The sequence below is a fragment of the Hyaena hyaena genome, unplaced genomic scaffold, assembly GCF_003009895.1.
Source record: "Hyaena hyaena isolate Hyena2069 unplaced genomic scaffold, ASM300989v1 scaffold_110, whole genome shotgun sequence".
In the NCBI taxonomy this organism is placed as follows: Eukaryota; Metazoa; Chordata; class Mammalia; order Carnivora; family Hyaenidae; genus Hyaena; species Hyaena hyaena.
Window position 1 is genome coordinate 1,897,502 of NW_024080742.1, and position 22,077 is coordinate 1,919,578.

Here is a 22,077-nt window from a genome sequence, read left to right on the forward strand (position 1 = left end):
TATAAGTTTACTGGGCAAAAAACCAGTCTGAGCAAAACAGGACATTCTCTGGGGAGAGGAACGTCAAGCTGTTGAGTCGCCACAGGCTGGAGGAAAGTGCGCCAGTGCACAGGCTCAGGGACCATGTCATGGTTTATGTAACATGGTCCAACGTACACAGTCCTCTACCGCTTATGTTCTCACGGAAGGGCCCATAAGGAAAGAGCCTGATAATTTTAGACTACAGAACATTTGTGTTGCTTAAATTTAAAATTGGTGAGAAGTTATAAGAATAAGGAATTTCACATTCCTCTGCCTAAAATGAAACATGTTATCAATGATGTTTAGCAAATGAATGTCATTTGGAGTGTTAAAACAAATACATCATCAGAATAGAAAGCACAAAGATCCATGTATATAAGGGATAAAGATGTCATTTTGGATCAATAAGGAAATGATGGGTTTTATGTAATAAATGGTGTTGAGTCAACTGCCTGCTGTATGGGGAAAAACAAATTAGATTCCTATGGCCTTAAACATGTAAAAATAAATGCCATTTGGATTTTAAGATTAACATAAGCAAACTAAACTACAAAAGTGCTAGAAGAAAATACCAGAAAATATTTTTATAATCTTGGTTGGAAAGAGCATTCCTAAATTTTAAAACCCAAATGCTACAAAAAGATGTAGCAGAATACACTTCATAAAAGTTAAAACAGCTATACAGCATAATACATTATAAAGTTAAAAGACAAGTCAGGGAAATGGAGAGAATCTATGCAACACATATAAAAACAAATGGTAAATAGAAAGACTACAAAATGAGTACTTATGATTAATAAGAAATAAAGACAAATATCTCAAAAACTGAATGAAGAGCATAAGCAAGAAATCCATAATGGGGATCTATAAAAGGTTATGTAAGCATTAAAAGGTAATCAATGACTCTAGTAGCCAAGGAAATACAAATTAAAGCCTAACGTAACAGAAGAGCAAAATTTAAGAAGACTGGTAACATTAATTGTTGGTAAGGGAAACTGCCTTCAAACTTAAGATATACATACACTCTTGGATTTAGGAGTTCAATTTCTAGAAATTAGCCCCAAAGAGAATTGCTAAACCCTTGTTTATAATACCTAAACACTAGGAAGAAATCTGAAGCCAGATGTCTGTTAGCAGAGGAATGGATCATTACTTTCGGTGATCCACATCGTGGGATTCAACACTGCTGAGAGGCAAGTTAACGTACAAGCGTGCTTCCCAGGGCAGGAGCTGGAGCCTCCCAGAGCTTCCCGGTAGCCACCTCCACCCTGGTACAACACTGGGCAGACACAGCCAGAAAGGGCCTCCCCTAGCCATGAACACTTCCTGCTGTCAGAACAAGGCAAGAGGCCTGGACTGCCGAGCACAGCCCTGAACGCATATCTCAGTGGAGCAGCTGACAAGCTGCACAGCTCCAGAACTTCACCGGTCCAACGTCCTACACCATGACCAGTCTGATGTTGCTGCAGATGACAGGAGGTCTGGGTGTGGGCAGGGGCCATGACCACGCACTGCTCTGTGACTTTCTCCCAGATAGTGTTGTTGAAAAAGTCCTAGGGTGTACTAGTGTGTATGCTGTTCATCATTCATCCTTATTTGTTGGACAAAAGCCATCAAGTAAACTGAGGCAAACCTTATGTGCCACCAAGGAAAATTTTCCAAGGTATAATATTAAGTCAAAACAAAAATAAGGCAAGTCCCAGGTACACATACATGGCTCTTCCAGCTTTTTAAAATTACATAGTCAAATCGATAAATAAATGCACTAAATGGGTAGAAGAAGGATGGCCAGCAAACTATTTGTGGTAATTATCTTTATGGAAAAGTGTCCAAGTCAGGAAACTTGTATGGTTGCTTAGTGTATTTTTAGATGACTTGGATGATTCATGAGAATATCTTCTAAGTTTTACTCATGGAAAGCTTACATGATCGGAGCATGTATTTTAAAAACAAGAGGGCACTTTGGGGATGAGCACTGAGTGTTATGTAGAAACTAATTTGACAATAAACTATTTGTAAAAAAAAAAAAAAAAAGCTATAAAAAAAATAAAAAAAATAAAACCAACCATATAATAATGAAAAAAAAAAACCAAGTGGACTGTACAGTATTGTATCAAATGTAAATGCTATAAACAAAAGCAGTATAGCGGACATAAGCTGAGAATCGACGTGGAAATCTCTAAATGCAAAGATTCTCCTATTCACATAGGACAATTCAAACTGATGAATCAGGTGAAAGATTTAAGTAAGGTAAGTCAAGTTGTAAAGGTAATCACTTGGATTACCAAACAGAATATTATAATGAAAACAGGGAAGACAGGAGGGGTGTAGTGGAAAACAGGGTAAACGAGCCAATTTTTGACTACGTACGTCACAACAGCCAGATGCTATCCATAAACAAAGACAGGAATAAGCAAAGTACTTAGCTTAACTCCAGCAGGACCGAAATACGAATGATTACAGGTGGTTATCTCAGGGAAGCGGGGTGCAGCAGGTAGACTCTGACTTTTCAAATGACAGAGTTCAAACAGTAACAAAAACGTACAATGGTAAGTTTTGTGGTTATTTAAGTAAAATAGATATTTTAAAATGGCATGTTTAATTACTTACAGAATTATCCAAAGCTCTCTTTTTTTTTGTTGTTTGCTAAGATAAAAAGAGTTTATAGATATCAGAAGTAATCATGAAATACAATGTCTTGATTTGTTTTCTACAAATTTTAATTGGACAGTTTCTGGATCTCCCTGCTTTAAATTCTATGAATATTCTTTTTAGTTTTTCCCATTAACTAAGTGGTGGCGTCTATGGATAATTCATACCAGATCACTTATATTCATGACTTTCTGCTGTTCATAAATTTCAATTCTTTGAAATGAATCGCTATGGCCACAAGAATTTATATACATTTTCTCTATTTCTCGAATATAATTATGTTAGCATTTGTTATGTGATATCAGGAGACGTGCATCATCTGACGCTGCAAAAGAGCCACGTGTTCTAAGAAAAAAGAATTTGGGGCGCCTGGGAGGCTCAGCCAGTTGAGCACCAACTTCAGCTCATGTCATGAACTGATGGTTCATGAGTTCGAGCCCCGCGTCGGGCTCTGTGCTGACAGCTCGGAGCCTGGAGCTGCTTCGGAGTCTGTGTCTCCCTCTCTCTGTCCTTCCCGTGCCAGTGCACTCTCTGTCTCTCTCTCTCTCTCTCAAAAATAAAATAAACATTAAAAAAATTAAAAAGAGTTTGTCGGTTAGCACAGAAGTGGACAAAGGCTGATGCATTACTGGTCACCTTCCACTATTCCTGTAGACAGAAGTGTGTGGGTTCCAGGTTATATTCCTGTCCTGGATTCACATCCACGTTCTGAGTGGAGCTAGCGCCCAACGGCAGCCACAGCAGCAGCCTACGTGTGCTCCACAGAGGGCTTCTGTGCATCAGCATGGTTGGGGGCTGGTCTAGAAGCCACGGGAACAAGGCCAGCCTTCCGCACCCACTCACTGGAAGGCACTTTCAGAACAGAAGTCATGGCTGCTTGATTACGGCTTCGGTTCATATGGAAAGTACACAGTTATAAGAAAAGTCTACTTTCACATGTATTAACTTATTATTTTCAAAAACAATTTATTCAACATATATTTAATTTAGTGCCTTCCCCACACAAAAAAGAAGCAAAGAGGAACCATTTTGGTCCCGCCCTCAAAGACAATATGATTTGACAGAGGAGTCATGTATGTAACAGCCATAACTCAAGACTGTGCTTCCTAACATGAAACTTAATTTTGAAACAGCGTTGAGAATCTCACCTGTTCACTGCTGCTCCCCCCTCCAGTGGCATCTTTAATTGACAATGTCTAAAATCACCTTGCTTTCTACACTGTTCAAAATGCTTTATTGATTTCAACTGATCATGTGCACACTCGTGTCTGGACATAGCACCACCTGTGACAGGGCTGTCATGCAAGAGTTTCGTCTACCGCTAATACTGCTACTTCTGTTCCCAAGAGCAGACACAACCTCCCACCCACTCTTCACCATTCATGGTGCCACGGTCATGGCCGATTACACGACATCGCTGCGCAATCTGCTCGAGGTGTCTACAACGAGGAAGAGGGGTAACGGGCTTTACACCTAGCGACCTCCTTCCCGCCTTCCACTCTGCTGGAGAACAATGAAAATCATAAGGAAATAAATGGTAGGAAGCGACACTGAACTCTGCTAGAAACCCACACTATTTTGTTAGAATTTAACATTTCAAGAATAGGCCCCTCATATGTCCTGTTAAGTGAGAAGAGGAGACGGACTTAAATGTGCAGACAGACTTGGCCTGTCCTCCGTGTCGTTTGGGGGGAGGAGGGGCCGCCAGTAAGTGCGAGCCCTGAGAAACCTTGATTCTCCTTCACTCTTCTTTAGATCAAAGAGAAAAAATACATTTCATTAACTGTTTCAATCCTTAACAACCCGCTATGTTGCCGTGTAGGAAAGGAGGGAACTTCTGCAGCAGGAGCTCCATGAGACTTTAACGTGCTGCTCGCTGCTCGTCAGGAGTGTAACGGGGGCGAACAAAGGGTAGGGTATCGCGCGGGCTCCTCAAACTCACTTGGCCACAAAAACACATTTTCTAGGCTGAGCTAACAACACGGCTTGAAGATTGCGATTTGTGAAATTCAAAAAGTCAAATGAGCCCTGCAAGGGTTCCACCTCCTTCCCCTCATCTCCCGCCTGGCCGGCAATCGGCGCAGGTGGACGCTCTCTGCAGCACTACCCGGGGCTCTGCCTGTACCGGACCCTCGGCAAACACAGCCCTGCCCCCCCAACTCTTCGTGTCTTAGCATTATTTCCTCACAGGACGCGGTTTACTCTTTCCTTTTGTTAGCCAGCTACGCTTAGCAAAGTGCAATGCTGTAAAACCAGGAAAGGCATGTGGATGAAAACGCTTCTGAGAAAAAGGATGTGTACTAAGGAAGCATAGGAAAGTGGGGCCTGACCATCTTCCCAGGTCCACGCGACCACGGGAGTAGTACTGTGAGACAGGCCATGGCGGCAACACAGAGTACAGAGACGCGATCACAAAGGGGCCCGGACTACTGTGGCTTGAAATTAGTCACCTGCAAAAAAAAGGCTACTTCGCAGATCACGTTACTTACACACACACACACACACACACACACACACTCCATATACAGAATTTACTGGAGATTTTGTAGTTGAAAGCTTTTTCAAATTTAAGGTGCTACAAGTAAAATTTCACTGAACCAAAAATATGTTTCATGCTATTTCTGATACTCAAGGTCAGTGCTTGGTTTTGCTTTGGACAATCTAATAATGTTGAAGAGAAAAATAAAAAGACTCAATTTAAAACACCAACAACAGCTTCCTTCCTGTGAGCCTAAGAGCGCAGCTGACCAGGTGCTTTTACAGACCCGATCTTGTAAACTGCCACATGCCAACAGCTCTGGGAGTCTTATGGGGCTGAGGGTGGGGGCTGCCCTAAGATTTAAACACTAATTCTCAAGTGGCTGAAAGGAGACTGCATTTCCCCCGCCCCCAGCTGGTACACTGGGGAACTGGCCAGTAACCCACCCAAGGCGGGGTCAGGGCAAGAGGTGGACAAGAGAGAAGACAGAAAGTTTCCTTGCTGGTCCGTCTACCCAGTAGCCGTGCTGTGCTGCCACAGGAAACCGTGAACTTGCCCATTTTTGAAAGTCTTTTGAAAGAATCTTTCCCTGGCTCTCCCTCTGTTCCTTACAGAGCTCTCTGAGGTAAGTGTATATTTGCTTGATGGTAGACTTCAAGAGAATACTTTATTAATTTTGTTAAATTGTCGTACCAAGGAGCGTTTAAAGCTTTTTATAATTCTGAAGTGATACATATATGATTACTTTGGAAGAAACAGTTAATAGAAAACCGACACTGATGACGAGGGGCCACCGGATTTATTTAATAATCTACGTCCATTTTTACAAAATGCTCCACGTAATCCATTTAAAAATAATAACTGGTTCATTTCAGTCTCTGCACACAATGCTTCCCTTTGTCCCTTGTAAGTCTCTCAAATGTCTTATTTTAAAGGAATATATAGTAGTCCCGGAAGACATTTTCCCATTTCTATTCTCTCCGGCTCCTGCGAGCCCTCGTTGTGTGTGATAAGGCAATCCCCTCCGGGATCGGAGCTGTGTAGTTTCGCACCACGAGTGACAAGGACTCGGCTTGAATAACTGCTGTGCGTAGGTTGTAATTATGTCAGCTGGAGTGTTGAACAAGGGGACTGATTAATGTGAGCGCCGGCCCAGGCGCAGGCCCTATCAAAACCTCCACGCGGGCCAGCAGTGGGGACGGGTTAAAGCGAAAAGACAAAACATGCTGTATCGCCCGTGATAGATGAATTGTTCAAACAGTCTTCAGGCAGATGCTCCGGGACAGTATAATATACAATTACTCTGCCTTATCACTTTCCCAGGGACAATAAAGCTTCCTCCTTCTATAGCTCATGTGAGTGAAGGCAAAATTCGTTTTACTTTTACAACACTGACTCACTTATCATGGTGCCTTGATTGTGCTTTTACAGCTAAAGCAAACATATATTCCACTTTTAAACTGAAAAAACAAAAACAAAAACAAAAACAAATACAAAAAAACTTAAAAATAAAACTGGATCCTTGTTTTGAATCTCCTCTGCGTCAGAGCACACCATGTTTTAAGAGATTGTTTTGTTAAAAATGGAGGCAAGGAAGGTGATATATGTGTGTGTGCATATTAGTTAAAAACAAGTACATATAACTCAAGAAGTGAGATTTGGATTGTATAATCATTACATTCATAACATCATTTTTCAGTGACCATAGAGAAATCATTAACTGAAAGGAACATGTAATTAAAAATATATATATGCTGCGATCATCCATATATCTCTCAGGCCCAGGCACACGGCTCCTTGAGTGTGAGAGGGTACATTCCCAATGACACACTCGTTACCGCCATTCCTACTTGGTATCTCTGGGTCCCTTCTTCCGTAAGAAAGCGGAGTGAGTCTAAGAAAAGGAGGCTGCCCGACCGTGTGGAGAACCCGCTGTAGACAATACTGAAACGAACCTACTTCAGGCATGCTATGGTGATTGCTCCTACTACCTTTACTTGTACTCACACAAAAGCTGCCCAAAATCTGTGACAAGATGTACAGAACCATCTCAATTTGCAAAGGAAAATGAATGCACTTTTCATTGGTAAAGTTAAAAAACAAGCTAAAACCAAGAAACTGAGTTGCTGCCATAACCATTCTGGGATGACCAGAATGAAATGTCATTTATAATGAAACAAAACAGCCAGAAATCCAATAGGATCAAAGGAAATCCACACACAACGTCCTGAATGCTAAGACAAACCAACAAAAAGCATACGTCAGCCCGTGGTACAATACTGATGACTTTGCAGGGGTGTGGTATGGCTGACACTGACACTCGGCACTGACAATACGCCCTACGCTAAGTACCCTCTCACCCAAAGGAGGGATCTATTCGATTCTCTCTTCATGCTATTCACACACTGGCCCCATTACCCACAAGATCCTTATTATTACATTTCTCTTGGCAGAACCACTCCGGAAGAGTTCCAGGTTTCTAGACATATGGCAATTTGACGAAGGTACGGGGTCTACCTGAAACTGTCACACAGAAGGCTCAGCACAAGTGGACAAAGAAGGTGTGATGAAGTCTACAGTGACAGCAGAGCTCCGCCATATTGACAACCACTTGGACCTCGACACACAACAAGACAGGTGAAGGGAGTCGGGTGTCATCGCAGAGAGCGCCCAAGACCCCCCACTGGCTGACAGCGTCACTAGCCTAGCCTGTTAGATTTATTGATCTGAGAAGGACCCCGAGACACTCACAAAAACTGTTTAAGGCACAGGAAAGATGTCACAATTTGAAAGATTACATTTAAAAATGAGTGTCTGTTAAATGATTACACTGAATTGTGAAGCTGGTGCCAAGCACAGTTTCATTCAACATTCAAGAATGAGCTGCATTCAACAGTTAAACTATGACGGCCTTTGTGGAAATTCTTCCCATAAAACAAACAGAATCCTAATGTTTGGAGGGGGTAGGGGAGAGGGGAGGCAGATTAATACCATTACACAGTCTCTAGGTTCTCGATTCAAAAGTTCTAACACAACGAAGGTACAGGTGGGTGTGGCGCAGCACCCCATAATGCAGGGATGCTGTTACAACAGACGCGCGATCGGATTCCGAGGGTCTGAAGCTGCAGCTCCCCAGGACACGGGGGTTCCTATGGAGAGAGCGGGAGGTGCCGCTCCGACTCACGAGGGCTTGCACCAAGTCGTGGAGGACGGCTCCAACAAAGCAGATCATCAGCACCCCTTCCGCGGCACAAAACCAGGATGCCGGGCCACACGTGCGCCATCCCGGTGTCCAGGGGTAAGGCAGTACCCAACCTCGCTACTTCAGGCGGCTCTTGCGTGGCGGCAGGTAGGCATTCAGGTAAAGCCTAAGCGGCAATCTGTAGCACTCACTCTCTCACTCACTCACTCAAATGAAGACAGAGGACAGGTACCAAGTGCACCTGCCCAGCGGCCCGTCCAGCTCCCGCCGTCCCGCAAGTGTTCTCAGGGGCCGGCTGCAGGGCCAGCGACCTGCATTCTCACCAACTCCTCACTTCTGCGCACGTGCCTGGCCTCTGTCCCCACCCCTTACTGGCAGGGGTCTCCCCTAGAGAATCCGTGACCTCTCGGTGGTGCGGCAGGGGGACGCCACCACCCTTACTCTGAAGCGTCTGACGCCGCTGAGCTCGGCCTGTCTGCTGCCCCGAGGTCCCTTCCATTTCTGGGAAGCTGCTTCTCAGTCTCTGTTAGGCTTGAAATTTGCCCCTCTGCATTTTTCCTGTTCCCCATTTTCAAGGGAAACATCGCTCATATTGACGCCTTCAAGTTCTCGGTCTGTGAATTCTGGTTACATTTCTCCTGCCACGTTTCCATGACGTTAGTGCACGGGCATCTCGGAGTTAACGCACCCGAACCTCACTCGTTCTGCTGGACGGACCCTCCTCCCGCAGCGAAGGCCTCGAGAACAGCACCGCCGCTAGCCCTGTAGCGCCGGCCCTGGCAGCTAAAGGGTGGCATCAATCTGTCAAGCTGGACTTAACCTCACTGAATTGGACCACGCAGCCCTCCTCCTGGCAAGCCTGGGATCCGCTTCCCACTTCACCCTGTGTCCAGGTGTCCATTTAGGGTTAGGTGCTTCCTCTTTCCACCACGATCTTTTCAATCATCTATTACATGACCTCCCTGTCCCGTTACATCCCTCTTGGGCTCACACTTTGCACTGCATCAATGATCTTCGAAAAACAAAATGTGAGTATGTCCTTTCCTTCCTAAAATTCTTCACCGGCCCTTGGGGTAAAAGTCAAGCTACCCAGGGCGGACTCTCCCTGTCCTTCACCACCTACTCCATGTGCCTGCAATCCAGGCTGGCCGAAGTAACAAGATTACTGAAAATCAAATGAACAGCATAATTTGGGAGACAAAAACAAAACAGAATCTTATTTTTAACTAAAATTAAAGCTATCTTAAGTTTATAGAACAAAAACAATTCTCAAACATAGCCATCAACCACTTCTTACCCCCAAAAACACAATCTAAGAGACTGATTTACGAACAAGAACTAAAAATTTGCCACATTTTCTCTCAATGGGAAAATTCTAATTTTTGTTCATGACACTTCATATATTTGTTAAAGATAGAGCCAAGCACCACTAACATATATTCGAACCCTACTCAGTGAGAGATCTCCAGAAGATACAAAAGGAGGAATGAGACAGGAAAGGAGGAATGAGGGTTGTTTAGCAAGATTCAGGTTGAAATAATTACGAGTAAGGAATTAAACTTGAAGGGGCATGAGTAAGGGTTAATATGAGGTTTGAATTCCCTGTGTGTGGGGGGGAAGTATCAGGTTACATATTATGTCACAGAATAACAGATTCTGGTTTATTTCTACTTCAGCTCACTGGTAGCTCTCTAGTAAGAAGAATATAGTATCATTCTCTGAAAGAAACTTTAGGGGTATTACTTATTCTAGAACTTCTCACAAAGCTAATACTTCTCACAAATAGGAGAAAGCCAACAGTTCTTTAATTGAGAAAATAGAGACGAGTCTTATTTGTTATCTTCTTAAAGTAACGCAGATCACACGCATGTCCGTCCACACTGCAGGCCGTGCCCTCCTCACCGATGGAGTTCAGTGTATAGAAGACACGTGGATACAGAGCCAGGTTGTGTCTCGCACCTCATATAAGGTACTGCATCACCATTTTCTAAATGTTTCACGTTTTTCTTTCTCCCTCACTTGTTTATAGGTTCTAGCATAGGTAGCAATATTTCAGAATCTGTGAAAACCACGGATCTGAAAACAAAATGACACAACTACTGTCCTATCATTCTTATAGCACTAATGACACTGGTCCAACTTGTATGTGCTTCGAGCTATGTTAATATTGCTTTGTTACTTTCTCCTACAGCCACACTAAGTCTGTGAAACCCAATCCCACGCTGGAAGGTGTGCCTGATGTTCTACTGACTCTCGTCAGCCCCTCCTGTGATTACGGAGTTTTCCCTAATCAGCTACTCTGCGTGCGCCTCTGACGCTAGGAGATATAGATAGTTACACAGTGGAGTGTTTTGTTGTGTGATAATAGCTCTAATGTCTAAGGAATAACTTATTATGCAAGAGACTATTGCCCAAAAAAATATTTTCTATTTTTTTCATCTCTAAGGCCTTACTTTCTGCCACAATATATACACATATATCTAACTACCACCCAGGGGACTGTCCATAGTAATTCCTTGTAGAAAGACCATCCCCAAAGATAGCTTTGGTCCTTTTATAATGACTGGATTTGGGATTCAGCAACGGCAGTTAGATAAACATGTTTGTCTAGATTCTCCTTGAACAGATAGCAGAGGGAACGTGTGGTCACTTTGTGTTCAAAATGGCTCTTCTAATTAATCTATGATCTCAATGCTTATTTCAGCCTCATCCACAAACAAAACAACTTAACTTGTATGATAAACAGAACAAATTATCTCAGTGTTTTTCCCCCTTTTAAAGACACCTGAACAAAACTGTAATTTTTAATGCTGTGGAATCTATTTGTTTTAAAAGTCCACAGATTTCTCTTACTCACATGAGCTTTGTTTGGTGAAAATTTACCTGCATTAACTAAAGGCCCGACATAAAGACTTGTGCCGCCTCAGGACAGAGCTGTCCGGCCCAAACGCACGTTTACAAAGCCCATGTGCTTGGTGCTACAGGACAAGGAAGGAAAGTCTGAGTTACACGTGCTGCATATAAAATTAACACTAGAACTAAACAGTACAGAAAATACAAAACCAAACCAAAACCACAATTAGAACCACCGAGTTTAAACAACAACAACAACAACAACAACAACAAAAAACCCTAATAAAATGGTCAGAGAAAAAGAGAAGATACTTGTTCAAAGAGAATTTAGTTTCTGCTGACGCAGGTAAAAAAAAAACCATGAGGCAAAGCAAGGATACACTTACACTGGGTGCGCCCTTCTGAATCCACTACAGAAAACCTGAAAAGAGGATCCACTGAGGTAATTCTGTAAGACAACCCCTCAAGAGCCCCCGGTAGGTGACGGGGACCCCCTGGGGCAGACAGTACACATCCATCACAGGGGTCATCTCGACCCGCACCAGGAGGGTCCCCCAGCACTACTGATGCTTGCCACCAGCCACGCTGCTGACATCTACCTGTGCTCAGCTGGCCGTGCGGGGGTGCCGGGGTGCGCTGGCCTTCCGGGAGGTCACCACTCTCGGAGGAAAGCCTTGCGACTGTCACCATGCTATGAAAAGTTTGTGAGGTGGCTGGATTTCTAGGCTTCCAAACTAACCTTTCAGTCTAGTACCTTCGTGTTTTATTCAGCTAACTGGATTAGCAGTTACAACAGAGTGGGATATAGAGGTGACGGACTTGAGGTTAATGAAATAATGAGACAGTATTCATCGACACATGACAAAAATACTGTTTTCTTTAATTTTATTTATTTTTTGGTGAGGACATTTAAGTCCTAGTCTATTACCTAATTTCAGTGATACAACAGTCTCATCAAAAATAGTCACTGTGTTTTACACGAAGATCCTAAGACTTTCCTCATCTTATAACTGCAAGTTTCTCCCCACCTGTCTAGCGGCGCCCATGCCCAGCCCCTAAAAAACACTTTTCTGTTCTCTGTTTCTAGGAGTTTGTCCTTTTCTTTTCTTTTCTTTTCTTTTCTTTTTTTTTATGATTCCAAAGATCTGTGATTATCACGCAGGATAAGCCTTTCTCTGTCTGGCTTAATTCACTGACAAAAATGGTTTTGATTTAAAGTCTGTTCTGATAGAACGAGGCTTGTAGCATTAATCAAATTGCTATCAGTACAAATTTTGTCTAATATTAATACTAGATATTTTCATTTGATCACTTTTATGCAGTGTTATTCTTCTTTGAGCACTTCACAATTGCCCATAAGAAAGGAACGCTACCTCTGATTTTTCTGACAACTGTTTGGTGTGTACAATTTCACCTCTCTCGCTATAGATGATGTTGGGCTACGTAGACTAACGCCAGCTTTTCCCTCTTCTCATTACTCAGGGCAAATCCAAGTTGGCTCCATCCACTGCCTCTCCCGGTACAACCTGTGAACCTGCACAGGAAGCCACAGGAAAATTGAAACTCTCAGAAGAGATCATCCAAAAGGAGAAAATTATCCCCTGTGGAGTCAGTCTCCTCAGCTCAGGATGCTGCTAGAACAAATGCAAGGTAAGAACAAGGAGACCCACTGTGCTCTGAATTCTTAATGCTTCAATAGCCAAGGAGGTTTGTCTTATTACTTAATCATGCATAATAAACATAAAATGTTTATAGACAAAATTACATACAAATACATAACATTATCTGAGGCCTGAAACAAATGTTCATAACTGAGACTCTTTATAGAAATGTATGTTTGAAAAATTATTTCAAACTTTAAGGGGAAATAATTATTACAAATACAATTTTTTGTCCTTGTATCTTAAAACGATCTAAAAAATGCTTCCAGCATCTTGTGAAATTAAAAGAGAATTCAGCCACAATTTTTTCACAAATACTTTCTAAGACAGATAACATATTTCCAATGGTTGTGAGAAATGGTGAATTCTCTCTACTCCAGTCACATATGTGAAAACTTACCAAATTTAATTATAAGAAAGACTAAAGAAAATATTCAGAGGGGTAATAAAAGAGATGTTAAGGAGTTTCACAAAAAGCCCATTTCTAGTTGAGATACCACCTCTTCCTGGGTTAAATATTGCATCAAATATTCTTAGCTTCCCCCTCAGCCAGACAGGAAAGAAAAATCTTGAGATCATAACCTTATGTATTAATGACCTCTGTGGGATGCACCAGCCAGGAGCTAAGTGAACCAACAGGTAGGGGGGAAAAAATCAAAGTGTATTTGCTACAAGTTTAGCAAACAATACAGTGAATCTTTAATATGAGGCAGGGATTGTAGATTTTATTCCACTGTGACATGATCTATGATATTTCTATTAGGGTTATAATGTCAAGTAACTTAAATAATAAGAATAGTAAATAAAATAACAAGTAGAAGAGTAAAAAAAAAATTTTTAAAGAATGTGTGTAAGACTAGAAGTACTAAGGCAGTTACACAGTAGAGGAAAAGTCCAGACAAAAGCAATCAAAGGGAACACTGAAGTTACTCCAACATCCTATATTGTGTTATAGGGACACAATACATAAATGATCAAATTGCCAGAGTTTCACTTGAAATTTTAGTTTTCTTTAATTTGCTAAATGGCATTTAAAGTGTAATATGCTATTACCTTAAGTATTTTTAGTACTACAGGTAGCATTTTGTCTTAGTTCTCATGAAGTATCAGTGGTTTACTGTTTCATATACATTTATTGTATTTCCCCCACAAATCCTAAATAAAAACCAGAAGCCAATGAGATGTTTCACATAAAAGAAAGCCCAATTATAACCATCTTTTGTGTGTGTGTGTGTGTGAGCCAGTGTCACCAGTGAAACAGAACATAGTTTGATATTAACAAATTCTATGGGGAAATGAAGACTTAACGTTTTTAGAAAGAGTACTTACTATAACATTCTAGAGGTTTTCTATTTTGTAACACAGAAGTGACAATTAATACATAACAAAGGGAAATAAAAATATAGAAAAAACGCTAGACTGCTTCCATTTAATGTAGAAACAAATCTTAAGAACTTGCTGCATAGGTAATATGGTAGGACATTGTGCCATGAATCTAAATTTATGCTTTGAAATTATAATGAATAGTAAATAATGGTGAAAAAGTTACAGAGTAATGATGGAATATACTGATTTATAATAGATTAGACTTTTGGATGTTTTAGACAGTAAAAGCTTAGGAAACGGGTACATGTTTACATCTGAATAGAATGAGATGTCATTGCCTAAATTAATAATGCAAACTTGAAAAATAGCTCCAGGTTCAAAAGACCAATTATAAAATTCTTCTGTAAACAAATCTATATTCACATTTTTCATGAATAATGATAACTACAAGTATTTCTTCACTAATATTCCATTTATATAGTAAAAAATATATTTTCAAGTAAAACTTAAATAATACTTCAGTTTCTAATGATGGTAACTTTACCTGCAAATAAATGTTAATAATGACAAAGATAGGAATCATTTTTATCTATCTATATTAAGGGATAATTTTATCTATCTGAAGGAATAATTTTATCTGCCTATATTAAGAACAAAAATCTAAATGGGAAAGAGTTATTTAAGTATTTTAAGCAATAAAATATTACAGAAAAATATCAAGACAAAAATTATCATATCTTCTCTGAAATATGTGATCATTTTTTTTCTTCAATAGTTTATTGTGTGATCATCTTAAAAATGGAAATCATACACACTCAAATTTATCTACCCTGTGAAAAAAGATATTTTCCTTGTTGTTGTAAGATAGAAATGGTAAGCCTTTCCTGCTTATTACGCTATGCAACCAAAACATTCCTTGTGAACTGCTTATTTTTAAGTCTTCTGTTTATCAACAAGAAAACAAAAGTTATCTGCTGTAAATTCCATACTTCATTAATAGTTCCTACATCACTATTCATGTATTTGCTAGGTTTTGTATTCCTCGGCAAGGTTAACTTGTCTTTTGCTCACCACTGAAAGCAGACCTAACCACATGTACACAGAATGATAAGACTGTCCTACAAATACAAAGCGTTCAAACTACTAACCGTCAATAATAATCAAATTTTTTAAAAGTTTGAAGTGAAGATAAAACCAGGTTTTTATCAAGAATTTCAAACATTTCAAAAGGAAATGTGACAGATCGTTAGATTTAAGTGTCCTGAGTATTAACTCATAGGACAGCGACAATATTCTAAGAAAACACAATCTCCTTTTGTGCCCAGTGGCTGATGGAGGGTCAGATGGAGCCCGGCGGGCGCAGACGCACTTCTACGTGGAAGGGACAGGACGTCCAGCAAAAAACTTGCACGTGGGACAGGAAGTATCACTTCATGCTCAGCAAAAGCGTAACACAATTTCAGACCGAGAAACTGGAAGGGCCTTAAATGTTACGCACACAACGACTTAAGAGTCTAGCAAAACACGGGACTTACTGGTGAGACAGTATTCAAATCCCAACCATTGTGGTAATACTATTATTAAAAACCATATATCATGCTTCCAGGAATTTGTTTCTCAAAGTCACGCATAAGATATGCATTAAGACTTAGGAATAAGCATTGTTAAGGTAAAAAACTAAAAATGGTCCAGATGTCTAAAAACTTAATAAAGTGGCTACCGTTTATTACTCTAACTCAGACCTATGCAAGTAGTACAATTTTATAATGGAAGAGAAATTTCCAAATGAGGCACTTGAAATTCTAAAGTATTTCAGCAATTATCCAACAACTGATTTTGGATTTAATGGGTTTTTAACAGCTTCAAAAACCGGGGGAACCCCACCGTGGCGTGTGTTGTAAATACACTTCACACACGGAGGGCTCGGCGCACCGGGGCGGCCGGGGTGCCCGAGTGCGCCTCGACCGGCATGCGCAACACCCCTGTGCGGCCGCAGCTCTCCGTCCCCTCGACGGCCGAAGGAGGCGCGGCGGCCCTCGGGTTAAGGATGCCCCCACCTGCGTCGGCCCCTCCAGAGCAGGCTCCCAGCTACAGCCTCCCGCTTACCCCGCCCCGAGGGGCAGAAACGAGACGAGGCTGTAACCCAACAGCTGCGGTTAGAAGCAACTCCCCTGGCTGAAATGTTTTGGCTGTCAAAACAGTATCACATGATGAGTTTTTAATATTCTAAGTAAATATTACAGATTTCAACTACGAAATCTACTTATAAGTAGTAAAAACCACTTTTATCCACTTTGTATACGGGGTGTAAACAAGCTCCTGTTTGAAATATCAGTTCTGCTACTTAAAAGTAGCAGTTTGAGGGGCGCCTGGGTGGCTTAGTCGGTTGAGCGTCCGACTTTCGCTTAGGTCACGATCTCGAGGTTCGTGGGTTCGAGCCCCGCGTCGGGCTCTGTGCTGACAGCCAGCTCAGAGCCTGGAGCCTGTTTCAGTCTGTGACTCCCTCTCTCTCTGACCCTCCCCTGCTCACGCTGTCTCTCTCTCTCTCTCTCTCTCCTAGAAATAAAAATATTAAAAAATAATAATAATAAAATAAAAGTAGCAGTTTGAGGGGTGCCTGGGTGGTTCAGTGGGCTAAGGGTCCGGCTCTTGGTTTTAGCTCGGGTCATGATCTCAAGGTTCATGAGATCAAGCCCCATATTGGGCTCTGTGCTGACATAGTGAAGCCTGCTTGGGATTCTCTCTCTCTCTCTCTCTCTCTCTCTGCCCCTTCCCTGCTCGCATACTCTCTCTAAGATAAATATGTAAACATCTAAAGAAAAGTAACAGTTTGAAAACCATAGTTATACAAGATTAATGAAAGAGAAAGGTAGTTACAATTTGTTAAGTATGAAAAATAAAAATTATAAGAAACAAAAAAAGCTCCCCAAACAACTCCAATCCAATGCATACAGTATAAACTAAAAGGATATAATCCTAACAGCTAAAAGTGATAATTAAGGGAAATTTTTATAATTTTTCTAATTGCTTTTCTGTGTTTTTCAGAGAAGGCAACTACATAGTATGACCTCTTTAATAAGGAAAAGAACATTCAAAATGTTTATTTTTTTTTAAGGAACTCATATCAACACCTTAAAACGTATGTGTCTACCTCTAATTGGACCACCATTTTACCAAATTTCCAAGAAACACCAATCCAGTACTAAGCAAAGACAGAACTCATAAAATGTTGAATGAATGAATAATTAATGAATGAAATATATCTGTAATATCTCTGTACTATTAAATGACCTTTAACATAAAACTTAATGCAATAATGAGGATAATAATAGAGATTATGGCAATATATTTACTGAATGCAGAGGCTACATGCACAGGAATACAAAAATGTCTTTTTTAACGAAGGCTTCAGCCGTAAGGTATACATCCTAACATTGAACGACAGCGGGCTGCGCCGACAGGACCGCCCTCAGTGTCTCTGTGTCACCGTGTGTAACGGGGTCCGTGCCATCGCCTCCAGGATGGAGAGACAAGGCCCCTCACACAGCGGTTCAGGCTTCACAGTCTGGCTTCCTGCAAACTCGGTGGTGTCCCACAAACCACTTAATGCGCTCTGAACACAGTCACAGGCTCCAGGTGTAGGGAGAGAGGGCTGTAAGCTTTTCACTCTGCGCTCTCCACACATCTTATCACACGGTGAAGTGCGATTATTTACCATCCCTGCATACGTCGCAGGCTTCTGGCATCTAAGCTTTGCCACTGCTGCAAAGTAACTCTGCAGTGGGGCAGACAAATCACTTAGCCGCCGAGGGCCTGAGGGAGGGGACTGAGCACACGTGATCTCCCTGACGCTTTCAGCCAGAAAGCACGACAGCCACCACCACCCTCCTGCACGCTGGCACAACACCCATGTGACCTGACATTTCCTCCTTCGTTAAGCCCTGGGTGAAATGCTCTGTCCTCTGTAGGACGTCGTGTGGCTGGACTTGTTCCTTCTCTGGGGACGCTCCTGGCCTTTTAATTTACTCAGTGAAATCTGTGTTATAATCACTTAGAGACCCCACAAGTCACCTAGTTTGCTACAACATCCTTAAGGGCAGGAGACGTTTCTTGTCTTCATTGCCGAAAAGCGCCTCACTCATTGGAGACCAGGTAGCAGGCGCACTGAATAACAGACTAAACAGAATGTTCCTTACTTTGGCAAAGAAATACATCACTGGAAATTCAGATGTACAGAGGATGATAAAACCTAAGTGTTAAGATTATAAAAAATGGAAAAGAACTTTGTAATTTTAAAAATAGGCACTAAAATTTGATGGTGACGGTACTCCCAACCTAATAAATGGTGCTAATTCGCGCTGATCAGGAAAACGGTTCTTTCCCTGTGAATCCACCAGGGTGACGCACTGGCTTCCCCTCGCTCAGGACTGAAACCATTACCTGTAGTCACACCAGGGGCATCTGTAGGGTTTTTCCCCAGTGTGCACCCGCTTGTGCCGGGTCAGGTGAGACTGGGTCGTGGAGGCAAAGTTACACTCATCGCATTTGAAGGGTTTTTCTCCTGCAAAACATAAAGCAATGCTGTACATGAATGCTTACGGAAATCTGGAAATGAAAGGCTAAACCATTTAAAAGGAAACTTCTTTCCACACAAATGTTAAGCAGTAGTTTAGTGGACTACTCATATTCGTGACATATGAATATTCATTCTCAGAGTGAGCAAGTTAGGAGATGTCACTGATTTTTATTTCTGTGTTTGAATGGAAACATGGTATACATTATGTAGTTCAAATGTGACTTACACAAACAGAAATCATAAATCACAGCCTGTTGTAGCACTGCATTTGCAGTCCTTTAACCAACCGTGTGACACTGAAGCCATCATAAAAATCTCAGTGAGGCCGAGACCATGAAGAAGCATCTTACAGAGGTATTTCTTGAATATACAGTATAAAACTTACTAAAATCTTAAAATATGAAGAAAATATAAAGCTATAAATTGATACCTATTAAAAATGGCCATTCAACAAATGGCGCTGGGAAAACTGGACAATGACATGCAGAAGGAACCTGGACCACTTCCTTACACCACACACAAAAATAAATTCAAAATGGATGAAAGAAGAGCCAAATGTGAAAGAGGAAGAACACAGGCAGCAACCTCTTTGACACTGGCCATAGCAACATCTTACTAGATACATTTCTTGAATCAAGGAAAAGAGAAGCAACAACAAACTATTGGGACTTCATGAAGATAAAACGCTTCTGCACAGCAAAGGAAACAATCAACAAAACTAAAAGACAACTAATGGAATGAGAGAAGATATTTGCAAATAACATATCATATAAAGGGCTAGTATCCAAAATTTATAAAGAACTTATCAAACTCAACACCCAAAAAACAAATAGTTCAGTTAAAAAATGGGCAGAAGACATGAATAGACATTTGGTTAACTTAAAAAAAAAAAACCAATTTCATCAGTTACTTTTTCATTAAAAATTTTTTTTGATGTTTATTCAATTTCTTTTTGAGAGAAAGGCAGAGTGTGAGCGGGGGAGGGACAGACAGAGAGGGAGACACAGAATCCAAATCAGCCTCCAGGCTCTGAGCTGTCAGCACAGAGCCCGAGGCGGGACTCAAACCCATCAACCGTAAGATCATGACCTGAGCCAAAGTTTTACGCTTAACCAACTGAGCCACCCAGGTGCACGCTTTGTCACTTTTTCATATGGTTGCCAGGAAACCTAAAATGACAAGTGTAGCTTGCATGACATTTCTGGTGAACACCAATGAACTAGAGAAAGCTTCATAACCACTTCTTCCCCCAAACCAGTTATAATATATAATAATACTCTTCTCAGGAGACATTCTTTCTGAGTGATTTTACAGAGAATAGATTAATTTTATATATATTAATAATTCTATTGCCACTTCTTACTTCTGATGTTTTTAGACTAGTTTTCTAAGTATACTCACTTATGTAGAAAACAAAGGATGAACTACCTTGGTATAAAATTACATGATTCAGGCAGCAACAAACTATATCTGTCTTGAAATCAGCCACATTTAGAAACTTGTCCCCCTTTCTTTCTAAGCCTATTTATAATGGCCTCACCTGGGCTGCAGTGACTGTGAGCTGCGTACATACATGTCTTGTCTGACAGTGTTCTTTCTTCCTGCAGCCTAGAGTCGTGGAGTCAAAAGAAGCCAGATGGACTTTGGTCCCAAGCCAGGGTTTGCCCAAATCAGGGTTTGCAAACCAGGGTTTGCATTTCGCTCCCTGCCTGTCAACCCCCCAGCCAAGTCGGAAGGGTAAAACCGCCCAACGAGTGGACACGTGTGAGGACTAGAGAAGACAAAGCATGTGTAAGGTACTTATTAGCAGGATGCCCAAGGCAGGGCTTTTTCATCTGACACAGGGGTGCCTGCTCATGGGAAAGGGCATATTGCCCTGTCCCAAAGATAGAATAGTGTGCACACACACCAGCAGTTTGCATCAAGCTCTCCCAACCAGCAAGAAGGTAAACCTTTTTAAACACTAAATAACTGGGACGCCTGGGCGGTTCAGTTGGTTAAGTGTCTGACTTCGGCTCAGGTCATGATCTCACGGTTCGTGGGTTCGAGCCCTGCATCGGGTTCTGTGCTGGCAGCTCAGAGCCTGGAGCCTGTTTCAGATTCCATATCTCCCTCTCTCTCTGCGCCTTCTCCCGCTCATGCTCTGTCTCTCTCTGTCTCAAAAATAAATAACCTATTTAAAAAAAAAAACACAAAATAATTAACGTGGTTTCACGGCATGTGAATTTAACGTAGAGATACCAGTTAATAGATCCTACAAGGAAATATTTGATTTATTCTTGTAAAAAGAAGACCATATACAAGGAAGAGTAAAATCTTGCCGCTGAGAGGCAGTTTGGTGCCTTCCAGCCACTTGTACTTGGGATAAATGTCATCTATAACACCCAATCCAGGGTCAGCTTGAGTAACTCTTTCTTCTTGCTGGTCAGGTCACTTAAGTTGGCACAGACACTACTACTGTACTGAAGTGACTTATACAAAGATTCATTTTCATGATGATGGCAGGTTTTGCTTTTATTTGAGAGACAGTGTATGATCTTCATCTTGCATAAGGCTAAAGAAAATAGGTCTAGCTCTTCAAATTTGATACAGGAATATGCTATCATAAAAACATAACACCCACACAAAAGAATATCTGAAAATGTTCACATTTATAAGAGAACTGAATTGCTCATTGAATTCAATGCATTCAATGCAGAGTATCTTGACTATCCACCAGTGTCATAGAGCAGTTTACACAGATGAGAGAAACACAAAGTGATGCACTCACTTGCCTTAAAACACATGTGCTATTAATCGTTTCACTACTTTGAAGTATCTGCACTGACCATACGAGGCAGAACGCAACTGCCACCAGTTAAGACAAAGAACACAGCCACCCTCCCACCAAAGATTCTTTATAGCACTGCTCTCTCTGGCTCAGTCCATCCTCAAGCAAACCCTCATCTGCTTTCTGTCATTACATATTAGTTAGCATTTTTCCAAAGGTTTATACCCATGGAAACATAAAGTATGTGCTCTCTTTCGTCTGACCTCCTCTCAGCATTATCTTGTAACTCATTCATGTTGACCAGGTATAAATATGTGTTTTGTTGCTGGGTAGCATTCCATGGTAGGAACGTATCACAGTTTGTTTATCCATTCACCCTGTAGAGGACATTCGAGCTGTCTTCATTTCTGGGTGTTACAAATAAAGCTGCTATAAATCTTCATGTGCAAGTCTTTGCTTGGACATGCATTTCCTTTTCTCTTGGAGAAATACCTAGGTGTAGGTTGGCTGGGTCAATTGCTAGGTAGGTATTAATTT

The 22,077-nt window shown here is 41.3% G+C and overlaps 1 protein-coding gene across 1 annotated transcript in view; it reads right to left on the minus strand.

Moving 5' to 3' along the window:
• ZNF407 (zinc finger protein 407) overlaps positions 1 to 22,077 on the minus strand; it is a 441,625-nt gene that overhangs the window by 146,556 nt on the left and 272,992 nt on the right. Inside the window, exon 7 of the mRNA XM_039236390.1 lies at positions 18,635 to 18,755. Coding sequence (XP_039092321.1) covers positions 18,635 to 18,755 — 121 coding nt within the window. The remainder of the gene's footprint in view (positions 1 to 18,634; positions 18,756 to 22,077) is intronic.